Consider the following 14,569-nt stretch of genomic DNA (forward strand, 5'->3'; position numbering starts at 1 on the left):
ACCGATGCGCGAGATCGAGCCATTACCTAGTTAGCTATGTCCAGTAGCTACCGCAGGATAACAACAGAAGCTTGCTCTGGGTCACGAGCTTTGAGTACGTGCACGAAGGGGTTACGCGCGGGGAGCGGGGGAGGGGGAGTGCAGTACGACCGTTTGATTGACGTACTTACTGTCCAATGCCACACGGTGGGTCTGGAAATCATTGGCTGGAGTTTTTCGAGCCCTGCCCGTTCCACAGATGATTGACTTGTTTAATTTTCATGTCAGTACTTCTAACTCAGTGGCTGTAAGTGGGTTATGATAAGGATTTATTGTAATTCTGCAAAAATTGCCAAAAAAGAGAATTCCATACCCAACCTTTAACAGTAGAAAGTGGCTTCTTGGCTGTCGTTGTCACTGAGATGCTGAAATAGATTGTGGCCACACAGTGATGCAACCGTTCTGTTTCCCTCTGTAGTTTGTGTTTGGTTTTTGACGTTGTATCTATGCTTCAGTCTGTACTTTTGTCCTTTTTTAACACAGTACTAGTAGCCAGTGTGGGCCTAATGCTAATAGTAGTAGTAGAAGTAGTAGTCGTAGTAGAAATAGTCGTAGTAGTAGTATTGCATATATTAGACATTAATGCAGACCATAGATATTATGGGTTCCAGATTTTTTGGCCACAATTTTTGCTGATATGCGCTGATATAAAATGTGTGAAATAATCTTTAGCAAAAATTTCATTTTGTATACTTAAGTGAACATGAAATTAGGTCAACGCAGCCTCCCGCTCTACTGACAGACCTTCAGACATCACACTTTGTTCTTCTGTCCTGACATGTGTCCCGATATTTGTCTGTTTGTGTATATATTTCCTTCAATGTTTGTGTGTGTGTGTGTGTGTGTGTGTCTGTGTGTGTATGCGTGTATGTGTGTGTCTGCGTGTGTGTGTTTATATGTGTGTGTGTGCGTGCTGCTGCGTGTATGCGTATGTGTGTGTGTGTGGGATCTGTGCATGTATGAGTGTGCATGTGTGTGTGCATATGTGTGCGTGTATGCATGTGTGTGCGTGTGTTTGCATGTGTGTGTGTGCGTGCGTGTGTATGCGTGGGTATGCGTGTGTATGCGTGGGTATGCGTATGCATGAGTGTGTTTGCGTGTATTCGTGCCAATGTGTGCATGCGTATGTGCGTATGTGTGTGTATGTGTGCGTGCGTGCCGATGCGTGTATGCATATGTATGTGCGTGTGTGTGTGCGTGTGTCTCCGCAGCCATCCGGGGCTTCTCCCCGCAGCACCGGATCCGGAGCTTCGAGGAGGCGAAGGGTCTGGACCGCATCAACGAGCGCATGCCCCCGCGCCGGGAGGGCGGGACCGGCCTGGACACGCCCCTGGGCCGGTTGACCGTCGGCGAGCCCAACGGCACCGACAGCAACAGCAATATACAGTGATGACCACGGCGTTGGTTCTCTTTGTTTGGTTCCTTTCGTCTTCTCCCGCCCACACAGCAGTCAGACACACACACACACAAACACACAGGAAGGCCATTCGCTAAGGAACCAGGCTCATCAACGCGGTGTATACAAAGACACCATCCCCAACACGGAGAGGTCACCACCCCTAGATATGAATCTATACATTGTCATGTACAGAACAATGTGCATATACACGCATTCACACGCATTCAGCACCATTACCTTTCCCCCTGTCCTCTTTCTTTTGAACTGTGTGTGTGCACGTGTGTATAAGGTGTGAGCATCACCGGGACTATACCATACATGGCTCTCACTGAATTACAAAAACTACAAATCCCACGTGCTGGCCAGAAGAGGAAGCAAATAACCTGCTCAATGCAAAGCACGAGCGATACTGTTTACTGTGTACTGTGATGGGAGGGTGTGGTCAGCATGGTGTTGTTGGGCTGTGTCGTGTTTGCTGTGCATTTGGTGTGGGTTCTTTTTAGGGTAAAGTTAGAACTTATGAACTGGAACTGTGTGTGTGTGCGTGTGTGTGTGTGTGTGTCCAAATAGGGCTTTTTAATCTAAAGCAGTGGTTAGTAATCACAATGTAAGATTGGTTTTCTAAGCTAATTGACATGAAGTGTGTGTTTGTGTGTGTGTGTGTGAGAGTGTGCCTGCGTGTTGGTGTGATAGATGGGTGGGTTGTATCTGTGTGTAACTGTGAATGGGTGGTGGTTTTTCGCGTGGGTGTGTTTGAAAGAAACGTGAGTGACATTGCATGCAGAGTACCAAGAGAGGAAAAAAACGAAATCAAATCAAAGTGTTGCTGCGTAGTGCTGCATACAAACTTTTTATGCATCAGGGGCTTCATCTGAGCCGGTGCGGGGGGGCCACAGACTCACAAGGCGGTCCCCTCTAATCCCCACCGGCTCTTTTTTCACTTTCTTTCGTTAGCCTGGGTTCCCTAGTTAGCTTTTGTAGCACTACCCCATCCATCTTCCCTTCATCGGTAACCAATCTGAGGGGGCGTGGCTCCAGGGAGCAGAAAGCGGTTTTATTCTGGTGGCCCCCGCATTGGACCCCCCCCCCAACCCCCACGCTATCCATGGAACAACACATACAGTGGGAATGATACTGCACACGTGATGCATTCAGATGCTGGGATTGCACAAGCAGTACAATGGAATTACATGGGATGCTTTGTGTGTGTAGGGGAGGGGGGATGGGGAGGGTGAGTTGTGGTGAAACGTCATATTCTATTCATTCTATTTCTATATGCTCCTTTTCTTGTCTTGGTGCTGTCCAAATGTTGTCCTGTACGATGGACAGCATCGCTGGCTGGTGATAAAATCACACGAACCGGGTGGGAAACGGACTCGGTGTAGCAAGCAGGCGACCAGCCGAGCAACCACGGGCAAAATGTCAAAAGAAAGGGTCTTTGTAAAGCATTTATATTTACGCATTGCAATGCATGCAACAAGTTAAGTTATTTGATAATGATGTTTCGGATTATGTGCTCTGTGTTTCACTATAGTAAGAGTTTTCCTTCCTTTGATTCTTTGGAGATTTTTTTTTCTGGCCTATATAAATTAAATGAGGATACTGGAATATATTTATGTTGTACATACTGTTTATTTGATTATTTTTGTAATCATTCTGCGTTATTTTCTTTGTTTTTTCATGCTCATGTTTCTGTTGACTCTGCGTAGCGCGACGTAGCTTCTTTCCTCGGCTCCTGGTCAAAGAATAGCAGCCCTTTATAACTGAAACTATGAACAGCGATGGCCGATATAACACGAGCATCGACGAAGACCATACTATATACAGAGCCACAGGCGTTCAGGCCACCCAAGCATGCTTGCATGGTTAAAGAAAATGATTAAGTCACGCTATTCAATTGCAAAAAGCCATTTTTAACAGAAAAAGCGGATTTGCTGCTGTCACAATTTAAAGTAAAAGTAAGTGAACTATCTCTCTCTCTCTAAAATCCTATTTCTTGGCGACTCCTCGTGTTATTTAAAGATATATTGATTCTATGATTATTATATTCATTATGGAAATTATTCTTAATATTTAAGCTATCTCTCTTCATGTTGCGTTTATCTTCTCGTGCTTCTTTGGAGACTTGAACCTTCCCTGTCTCTTTTGTCTCTCTCTCTCTCTCTCCTTATGATTATGAATATCTCCCCATCTGTTTTCGACTCCCCAGTCACTCAACACTAAACACTGTAAGCATGCCCCATGGGACGATCCACCTTTTTTACTCTTGAATAAAATATGCATGAATCCTTTGATTTGTTTTCTCTTCCTTCTCCAAGTCGTGCCGTCAAACAGAGAAGAAACAAAAGCCCTGCTTTCTCTCACACAGACACACACACACGCACACTCACCCAGCTGCTCAGCAGGGCAAAAATGGCTTCAATACTGGATTTCGATCCAGTATTGAAGTGATATTGAGTAAATTATATAATGTTAAGCTCAACATCAGTTGATCAGTCAGTAACTTACCAGGTTACTCTCCTGAAGGATGCTGCTGAAAACAGGGGTTTGTTTTCAGTGTGAGTGGAAAAGTCGCAGAAGTAATATCTGTAGGCCTCCATGAAGAGGCCACCAAAGGTCAAACTAGACGACCTTCATGTGGTGTTTACAACGTTTAAGCAGATCGACAATATTTCAAAAGCCACCTTTTCTGTATGGAGATGATCGGTTATAAAGAATAACAACAGCATCCCATGTAGGTTACTAACGGTTATAGAGAGAGCATCTAAAAGGTATCAGTTGCATTAAATCATGTTCAATTGATTGCCTAACGTTCCAATATATAAAATCAACACTAATATGGATCTTTAAAAGCATAACCTGCTTTTTCTTCAGTCCAGAGGTTGGCCTGTAATTATTCACATTATTTGTCATTGTTTACAGTAGCCTTCAGTGGAGGTTAGGGTTAGGGTTAGATCTTCACACGAGATTGATACCACTTGTTTTCAGAGAGGACCACAGGGCAGAGGGCAACACACACACTTTAGGATTAGCCGACAATACCCTCCCTTAAAAGCAGTGTGATTAAAGTCAATCATCAAAAATGTATTCACAAAAGGAGTAGTATATGTGACACGATTCTGTACCACCTATTCAAAATGTAAAAGTAAAATCAATATGGATATATCAAGGGCTGTAAAAAGTATGGATTGATTATAAAACATTTCTAGTTATAAGTATATAGGTTGATAGTAATACATCTGAACTATTCCGAACATCCATAGCTACAGGATGAAGCCGTAAATGAATGGTTCTGTTCCTGCACATGGACTGTATATATAGGTTCAAGATCACCCACTACTACAAGTAGTATAGGATTAACATCAGAGCCCATGTTTAATTTGAACAGGCACATGCATTTGTGAATTTATGGTTGTATAGGAACATGAAACTGCGAGGTTGTTTTGGAGAAACTGACAGATTTTTCCCCGGGAGAATTCTATGGAGGATGCGGGCATCGATCCCGCTACCTCTCGCATGCTAAGCGAGCGCTCTACCATTTGAGCTAATCCCCCTACCAATTGAGCCAATCCCCCTGGCCATCATCCGCTATTTAGTTCTGCATTGATCCGTACTTTTAAAGAAAGGGTGAAGTTTGTGCAGCTTGCTAAATGTTGGAGGGGGAGGTTATGGATTTTAGGTATTTGCCTACTTAGAAGTTGGGGAACTTTTAAAAATACCTACCTAAGGTTAATCACATATTGCAGATCTTTTTTTGCATTTCGAAATATAAAGAGACATAAAGAAATAAAGTTATACATTTGAACAATTTCGTAATTCTGCGCTGTTGAGAACAGATTTTTCCCCAATATTGGATATATTACATGCAGTTTAATATTGCAATATAAGAATTTTGTAAGTGAAAATCATACTATATAGATTATTATTCCCAAAGTGAAATACTTCCAGCCTTCATTTTTTTTAATCTTGATGATTATTGCTTGCAACTGATGCAAACCCCAAATTCAGTATCTCGTCTGCATTGTTGGGTCTCATGTCTCTCATCTTTCTCTTCAAAATACCCCACACATTTTATATGGGGTTCAGATCAGGCGAGTTGGCTAGAACAGTGATCTCATGCTCATTAAACCAGGCATTGGTTATTTTGGCTGTGTGGGCAGGGGCCAAGTCCTCCTTTATAATTAAATCATCAATTAAGTGCTTTAAAACGTCCTGGTAGACTGCTGTGTTGACTTTGGACGTAAACATAAAACAAAGTGGACCAACACCAAATCATGGCCCCCCAAATCATCATTGGCAATGGAAACTTCACACTAGACTTGAAGGACCTTGGATTCTGTGCCTCTTCATTCTTCCTCCAGACTCTGGGACCTTGTTTTCAAATGAAATGCAAAATTGACTTTCATCTGAAAAGAGGACTTTGGACAATGAGTGACAGACCAGTTATTTTCTCTCCTTAGCCCAGGTAAGACTCTTGGTTTAGGAGTCGCTTGACACGAGGAATGGGACAATTGTAGGTTATGTCCTGGATACGCCTGTGTGTTGGCTCCTGGTGCACTGACTCCTGACCCAGTCCACTACTTGTGAGGCTCCCCCACATTTTAGAACGGCCTTTGCTTGACAATCCTCTCAGGGCAGCGGTTATCCCTGTTGCTTGTGCACCTTCTAATACCACACATTCTCCTTCCACTCAACTCTCTATGAATATGTTTGGATACAGCTCTCTGTGAACCGCCAGCTTCTTAGCAATTACCTTGTGAGGCTTACCCTCCTTGTTGCTGTCAATGACTGTCTTTTGCACCTGTCAGGTCAGCTGTCTTCCCCATGATTGATTTAATGAGCTGTAAGACATAATCATCTAGATTAAAACGAATAAAGGTTGACATTCTTTGTAATACTTTTTAATGAAATTATATAAAGTATGAGTTTCAGTTTTTAATTTATTGGAAATCTTCACAATATTCTAATTGATTGAGATGAACCTATGCCTCTCGCATGCTAAGCGAGAGGAAAATGTTTAACTTTAGGGGTAATTCAATTAGGCCTATATAATATACGAGTTTCACTTTTAATTATGTTCTTGAAATTAATTAACTTTTCCACAATATTTATCGGGATGCACCTGTATTTGATATAACCACTATTGGGGAAGGTGTCAACCGCGCATAATTACAAAATTGTTCAAATGTACAACTGAAGGCTATGTCTATGTCTTTCATAATTAGAAATGCAAAAAATAACCTCAATAGGTGATTAAACTAAGGTTATCCTATAAGGAACTTTTAAAAGTTCAAAGTAGGCTATTATGTAAAATCCATAGCCTTCTCCTCCAGAATTTGAGCTGCACCCACTATCGGCTCTTTCTTTAAAAGTACGGATGAAATGAGAAGAAAGTAGGCTATCCTCCATTGAATTTTCCTGCAGAAAAATCGCGTCAGTTTCTCCCAATTTACCTAGCAGTGTCACGTTCCCGTATAGCCATAACATTTCACAAATGCATGTGCCTGACGGAATTAACGTGTTATTTCAGAATTAATCTGGTCTCCTTTGGTTCATATATGTAATAGGCCTAGAACCAATATTTGGGGAAAAAAAATTGTATGCTCAATTGCATGTGCAGAACAGAAACATTAATTTACGGCTACAACCCATCCTGTAGCTATGGATGTTCTGAATAGTCCAATAGGCAACTTTTAAAAGTTCTAATATAGTAGGCTAATATGTATAATCCAAAGCCTTGTCGTCCAACATTTGAGCTGCACAAACTAGCTTCACTTTTTAGTGCTGATTTCACGAGAACCAAGTACCAATGAACAGCCAGTAGGGGGATTAGCTCAAATGGTAGAGCGCTCGCTTAGCATGCGAGAGGTAGCGGGATCGATGCCCGCATCCTCCACACTATTTTCCCCTTTCAGTGTTCACCAAGTTTCCCATGATGTCACGTTCATATATAGCCAGATTGGTCTCTTTCGCCATGTCGTTCACATACAGGTGCGGAGAGTGGACTCAGGCAGGAGTCAGTGCATCAGGAGCCACCACACAGATCCAAAAGCTACAGGTGTCCCATTCCTCGTCAAGCCACTCCTGATGAGAGACATCGTCAGAAGCATCTTACCTGGGCTAAGGAGAAAAATGGTCGCCCAGTATCCAAAGTCCTCATTTCGGATGAAAGTCAATTTTGCATTTAATTTGATTCAAGGTCCCAGAGTGGAGGAAGAATGGAGAGGCACAGCATCCAAGTTTCTTTGGATTTGATTCTCTGGTGTTGATCCGCTGTGTTTCATCAAGTCCAAAGTCAACGCAGCCATCTACCAGGAAAAAAGGGAGATGAGAGACACGAGACCCAACACGCAGACGAGCTGAAGGCCGCTATCTGGGCTCCATAACACCTCACAGGCTGATCGACTCCATGCCACTATGCATCGATGAAGTAATTCATGCAAAAGGTACCCCAACCAAGTCTGAGTGAACATACAAGAACTTTACAGAAGGCTGACATTTCCGTATTAATTATTATTTTTTCTACTGGACTTGCATTGCGTGTATCTTCCGGAAAGTGCAATTGATATGAATGAATATTTTGAATGCAATTAAAAAGTGAACAAATCATTATGGATAGTGTGATAGTCTAGTTCCCGTGCATCATATCCTCGGGTCCGGCCGGTGAACGTTCCCATATGGCACATGGCAAAACAACGCCTCAAAACAACGTCATCTTCACGAGCGGTGACGCAGAGACAATCACCTTAACGACCATAATCTCAACCCACCTGGACCCAATGTTCTGGGGTTCCATATCCCAGAAAGAAGCTCGTCTTTTGTGAGAAATATTTTGTCAGCTTTTTTAAATCATAGGAAATATGGAAGCAAATATGTGAGGCTAAACAAAGTGAGCACGTGGTCTTTAGTGTGAAAATAAGCACCAGTAGCTGATTATCGTGCGTGGAGCCCTATAAAATTAAGTGGGAGGACAGTCTCTAAGTGGAGCGGCGCAACGCTCCCGCCGCTAACCCTGACATGGAGCACCCTAGCTCAAGCATGTGTGTGCGGACAGGAGCGTGCGCTTTTAAAAGACGCACACCACGCAAACACAATGCACAACTTTAACTCGTATTTAATAAGGTGAAACAAAGTCTCTCAGACATCCCATTTCTGATGTTACAGTCCTTTCTTAATAAAACATATATGGTAGGCCTAATAGTAGGAAATCTATCGAAAAATTCACTTGTGATTTGCTTTATAAATACAGCTGATTACAACGTTATAGCTCTTGACTGCTTCTGAGGCAAAGTGTGCAGACTGATGTGTTTTTGAATTATTGAAAACATACAATATTCTATGTACCTGCACCAGTAGCCTATATGAACGTGACTGGGAAGGGAACGAGACGAACCCGGCTGTATATGAACATGACATTATACCGCAACTTGGTGAACACTGAGCCGATTTCTGCAGGAAAATATATGGAGGATGCGGGCATCGATCCCGCTACCTCTCGCTTGCGCTTACTGTGTTCTGCCAGTTCCGCCAAAGTAAGACGGAACTAGCAAAAGCCCAAAATTAGCCAATCACGTTTCTTACCTGGGGCTTACTTTAACCAATCACGTTGTTTCGGGGATCTTTTTGGAAAAAAATTCTGCTACATCCGTTTGTGTTGACATTGCGCTCGCAAACGGTAACGTTGTTGTTCATTACCGTTGTTTTAATGGGCCGTTTCTGGGGCGTACACAGGTTGTTATATAAAAGTTCATTAGGAATCAATTGAAGAGTGCAAGTGCAAGTAAACAATCATATGTATGACATCTTCACCACATACACGCTTACTCATACATGCGCACCCACTCACACAACCACACATGGACACATGCACACACACACAGTTCAACAGAATGCTGTTTAATAAATGATTTACCGCAAAGTGACTGAATAGTTCTCGAATTAATACATATCTAACACAAATTATCTTCTCTCAGGTTTCAACGGCATCATAAGAACCAGGAGATGAGTATCCTTTCTCAGGGAGTGGCTTCAACCAACCCCATTTCTGTGGCGCCTGACCAGCTTCCACCACCGAAGGAACCAGATTATGACCTGCAGCAAACCAGTGCATTTCATGCACCGGTTTGCTGCAGGTGTCATAACAGAAGCTCACCCCCTCTATGGCATTTTAATGGCACGCCTGTCCACATGCACTTTTGAGTGGGTTGCTGTTAAGGGACAGGACGATGGAACCCAAGCGCTGGACACAGGGAGGCAGAGACAAAGTAAAAGGAAGGGGGATTTATTGGGACACGGGGTAGATGACAAGCTGGTGCTAAGCAAGCGGTAGTCAGGCAGGCGAGGGTTCGGCGACAGGAGGGTAGTCAGACAGGCAAGGGTTTGGCGACAGGCAGGCAGTCAGACAGGCAAGGACTCGGCGATAGGCAGGTAGTCAGGCAGGCAGGGGTTCGGCGACAGGCAGGCAAGCAGGGGTTCGGCGACAGGCAGGCAAGTAGGGGTTCGGCGACAGGCAGGCAAGTAGGGGTTCGGCGACAGGTAGGCAGAGTGATGGACGGAGAACTAGGGAAGAGGGAAGAGGGTTACGAGGAGAAAAGGAACACTGAACTCATTCTAGAAAATGCTGGTAGTAGGACCGATACGAACTGGAAGTTGTAAACGACGAACTGGCTCTGGCTGGATGGTAGATCCCCGGCTGAAGTAGGAAGTGGATATTGTAGATTGACGGCCGGTGGGTCGGGAGAATGAGGAACAGTGGCGTCAAGAGGCCGCTAGATGGGGGTGTTGGACCGCGTAGCAGGACATGGTGTGACAGTTGCTGCTCTTCGCCGTGCCAAGGAGGGTGAGCTGTCAGCACGTAGGATTGGCCACATCTCGGAAGAGGCGGTGACCACTCGCATTAGGCGGAGGGAGTTGGCACGGCACTGCAGGAGCAGGACCAGAGGGGTGGAGGAGACCACCGGACTGATTTGGTCATTGATCAGTCTGTTCGACAGCGAAAGTGGGAAGGACACTAGGCGTTCCTCTGCTGGACCACCAACGAATCGCGCACATATGGCAGGAGCAGGAGAAACATGTGGCCTGTATCCATGACCCAGAGGACTTCCAGCTCTATACAAAGACAGGCACCCTGAACAAAGGCGGTGTGGAGCTGTGCTGCTACAGGTGTGCCCGTGGCTCTACCTCGCTTGAGTCCTTCCGTCTCCACTTAAACAGGTTTATTCCAGGTATGACATACATATGGGTTACTAGTTTCTGTTTTACAGTAGTATGACAGTCCTTTTCTTTTTTAAAGTCCCTTTGCAGGTGAATTGCTGGGAATGGAGTACTTGTACAGCCAGACCGGCAAAGCACTGACTCCAGTGCTCCACAATGCAAATTAAATCAACTTAAAATAATTTCTAGCAAAAATAAATAGAAATAATACCAATAGTAACTTGCATAAACTCACATACCTGCATTATGGAGAAGAAACATTCACAGGTGTTCAGTTTTCTCATACATAGTCTGTGCTCTGTAACACCATGAGAAAAGTCACTTCCCGTCTCCGGTTAACAACCTGTCTCAACAGTACACTCTAGCGCAGCAAGCTACGTAGCAGCCTTGCAGTACACACAGACCACAGCTTCTCCTCTAATTAGCAAGTTGACACATGAAATTAAATAACCCAACAGTTCAACAAATGAACACTGCGACTACACCAGATTTACAAAAATGTTTAAGTAACTTATATTCACTTTTACAACAAAAAACAATGAAAATGGGAGAGCAACAGAACCGCATACCTTTCTGGGAAAGTCACAGAGGAAGTAGAACCCGAAGCAATGCGGTAAGTGCAGATTTAGAAAATAAAATACTCGCTATACTTCTGGTAATCATCCGACATTTCCCCTGACACGTGCTAAAAACATTAACATGAACATTTACAATTACACAATTTACTCATACTATAATAACAACACTCAAAGGAAAAGAGAAAAACAAGGCAGCAACTGCTAACCTTCAAAATAAAAGTCTGCGCTGCACTGCCTTGTTCATAATATAGCACAACACATCACACCACAATATGGGCAGCCCAAAACAAAGGACTTCGGTCGTCATGGCAGTGCCACATTCTGCTCACGTGCCTCAAATGGCAAATCACTTGATGAGTGGTTGGCAGAACAGAGCATCAAAATAAAATAATTTGAATCTGTGGTCCCTGGGCAGGGATTTGTATATATTGCATATACTTGTATATACTTCCACCTCCACTTAAACAGATTTATTCCAGGTATGGCATACATATGGGTTACTAGTTTATAGTATGACAGTCCTTTTCTTTTCTACAGTCCCTTTGCAGGTGAATTGCAGCCAGACCAGCAAAGCACTGACTCCAGTGCTCCAAAATGCATATTAAATGAACTTATAATAATTTCTAAGGATGCACGATATATCGGCAGTGATATCGTTATCGGCCGATGTTAGTCATTTCTTAACATAACGGCATCGGCCCGATAAGTAAAACTGGTCCGATATTAACAGCCGATATTTATTTCCGTGAAGTTGCCGTTGTGTGTGTTTTTTGCCCATGCGCAGCTTGTTTGGTCATGTGACAGTGTCAGTGACGCAGCCAGAGACGCACGGAGAGGCAGTACAGAAGTGTTTGTCACCTTAACCTGAAAAGAATCAATGTCAGCGGTTTGGATGTTTTTTACGGTCTCAAATGAAGGTACTCGAATTGCAATATGCAGTACTTGCAAAGCCGAAGTAATGCGCGGAGGATGCCGTGTCAAATCATTCAACACCACTAGTGGTGCAACGGTTCACGGGTTTCCCGTACGGATCAACCCTCACGGTTCGGGACGCAAGTGATCCGCGGATCGGCTGATAAAAGAAAAGTTGTGCGTTCACGTGATCAGCGCATGTTTAAAGGACAATTCCGGTATTAACAACATCATCAAGTATCATAGCGAAATAGTTTCTGTCGTGTTTTATTTGGCGTTCCGTAATCCCGTTGAAACGGAAACCGGAACCGTACATGTTTATATTTGGTTGTAGTCTTTTCGCTCGGTTCTCCGGATCAACAGTAGGGCTAGAACCGAGTGAAAAGACTACAACCAACCTCCCTTGATATATTTGATTTAGCCTATTTCACAGATTTGAGTAGAAATTTACTTAAACTTGAAACACTTTTTGCAATTTATTAGACAAGTGTCTGGTTGCCATGAATATTGGCAAATTTGATTTAAATTATAAAACCTTGTCAAGATATTTTGATTTGTGATCGTTATTGTGATTTATGATCCAAACTTTTTCATAGATGCAAGTTGTAAAAGTAGCCTAAAACTAACACTGTTAGCAACTTGTGTTTGTTATGGATGCCCTGTAACTTGTTGAAGAAACAATGTATTTCGAAGTTTTGGAAAATAAAGAAAGAAATAACTTTTTCATATTCACAGTGTTTACATGTTCTTCAGTATACAAAATCATAGAAACTTGTTTTTATACCAATATCGATATCGGTAAATATCGGTTATCGGCCGTAACAGCAATTTTAATATCTGATATCGGTATGGGTCAAAATGTTCATATCGGTGCATCCCTATATCAAAAATAAATAGAAATAATAACAATAGTAACTTGCATAAACTCACATACCTGCATTATGGAGAAGAAACATTCACAGGTGTTCACAGTTTTCTTATACATGCTCTCTGTGCTCTGTAACAGAGAGCATGTCACAGAGAGTCACTACCTGTCTCCTGTTAATAATCAGTCTCAACAGTACTCTAGCGCGGCAAGCTACGTAGCAGCCTTGCAGTACACACAGACCACAGCTTCTCCTCTAATAGCAAGTTGATGCATAAAATTAAATAACACAACAGTTCAACAAATTAACACCCTGACTACACCAGATTTACAAATATGATGGGAGAAAAATGGGAGAGCAGCAGAACTGCGAACCTTTAAGGGAAAGTCACATAAGAAGTAGAACCCGACGCAACGCGGTAAGTGCAGGTTTAGAAAATAAAAAACTTGCTATACTTCCGGTAATCATCCGACCTTTCCCCTGACACGTGTTCAAAACATTAACATGAACATTTACAATTACACAATTTCCTCATACTATAATAACAACAACACTCAAAAGAATAAAAAAAAAAAACATGACAGCAAAAACGCTACCCTTCAAAATAAAAGTCTGCGCTTCACTGCCTTGTTCATTATATAGCGCAATGCATCACACCACTATGGGCTGCCCAAAACAAAAGACTTGGGGCACAGTCGTCATGGCAGTGCCACATTCTGCTCACGTGCCTCAAATGGCAAATCACTTGATGAGTGGTTGGCAGAACAGAGAGCAGCAAAATAAAATAATTTGAATCTGGGGTCCCTTGGCAGGGATTTGTATATACTTCCACCTCCACTTAAACAGATTTACTCCAGGTATGGCATTCATCTGGGTTACTAGTTTATAGTATTACAGTCCCTTTGCAGGTGAATTACTGGGAATGGAGTACTTGTACAGCCAGACCAGCAAAGCACTGACTCAAGTGCTCCAAAATGCAAATTAAATCAACTTATAATAATTTCTATAAAAAATAAATAGAAATAATAACAATAGTAACTTGCATAAACTCACATACCTGCATTATGGAGAAGAAACATTCACAGGTGTTCAACGTTTTCTTATACATGCTCTCTCTGCTCTGTAACACCATGAGAAAAGTCACTTCCCGTCTCCGGTTAACAACCTGTCTCAACAGTACACTCTAGCGCGGCAAGCTACATAGCAGCCTTGCAGTACACACAGACCACAGCTTCTCCTCTGATTAGCAAGTTGATGCATGAAATTAAATAACCCAACAGTTCAACAAATGAACACTGGGACTACACCAGATTTACAATATGTTTAAGTAACTTATATTCACTTTTACAACAAAAAACAATGAAAATGGGGGAGAATACCCTAATTGTATTAAAAACTGACCTTGTCTCCATCGACTACTTGACCTTGAACTTTAATACATCTAGAGTCATCCATCATCACTCAGGTAGTTAAATAAATAAGTAGAGTTGTTCCGATTCCGATACCAGTATCGGAAATGTCTCCGATACCAGTATCGGAAATGTCTCCGATACTGCCGAAAA

General features: G+C 42.7%; 1 protein-coding gene and 2 non-coding genes across 4 annotated transcripts in view; 2 read left to right on the forward strand and 1 right to left on the reverse strand.

Moving 5' to 3' along the window:
- ppp3cb (protein phosphatase 3, catalytic subunit, beta isozyme) overlaps positions 1-3,727 on the forward strand; it is a 31,490-nt gene extending 27,763 nt beyond the window's left edge. For both annotated transcript variants that reach the window (XM_056601079.1, XM_056601080.1), the window contains one exon: positions 1,251-3,727. In XM_056601079.1, coding sequence (XP_056457054.1) covers positions 1,251-1,429 — 179 coding nt within the window. In that variant the 3' untranslated portion in view covers positions 1,430-3,727. The remainder of the gene's footprint in view (positions 1-1,250) is intronic.
- Positions 3,728-4,919: 1,192 nt separating this feature from the next.
- Positions 4,920-4,992, reverse strand: trnaa-agc (transfer RNA alanine (anticodon AGC)). Its single transcript has one exon. It is a non-coding gene; the product is annotated as a tRNA-Ala (tRNA).
- A 2,269-nt stretch (positions 4,993-7,261) lies between these two features.
- trnaa-agc (transfer RNA alanine (anticodon AGC)) lies at positions 7,262-7,334 on the forward strand. The gene has a single exon. It is a non-coding gene; the product is annotated as a tRNA-Ala (tRNA).
- Positions 7,335-14,569: the final 7,235 nt, after the last annotated feature.

The sequence above is a fragment of the Gadus chalcogrammus genome, chromosome 10 (assembly GCF_026213295.1).
Source record: "Gadus chalcogrammus isolate NIFS_2021 chromosome 10, NIFS_Gcha_1.0, whole genome shotgun sequence".
In the NCBI taxonomy this organism is placed as follows: Eukaryota; Metazoa; Chordata; class Actinopteri; order Gadiformes; family Gadidae; genus Gadus; species Gadus chalcogrammus.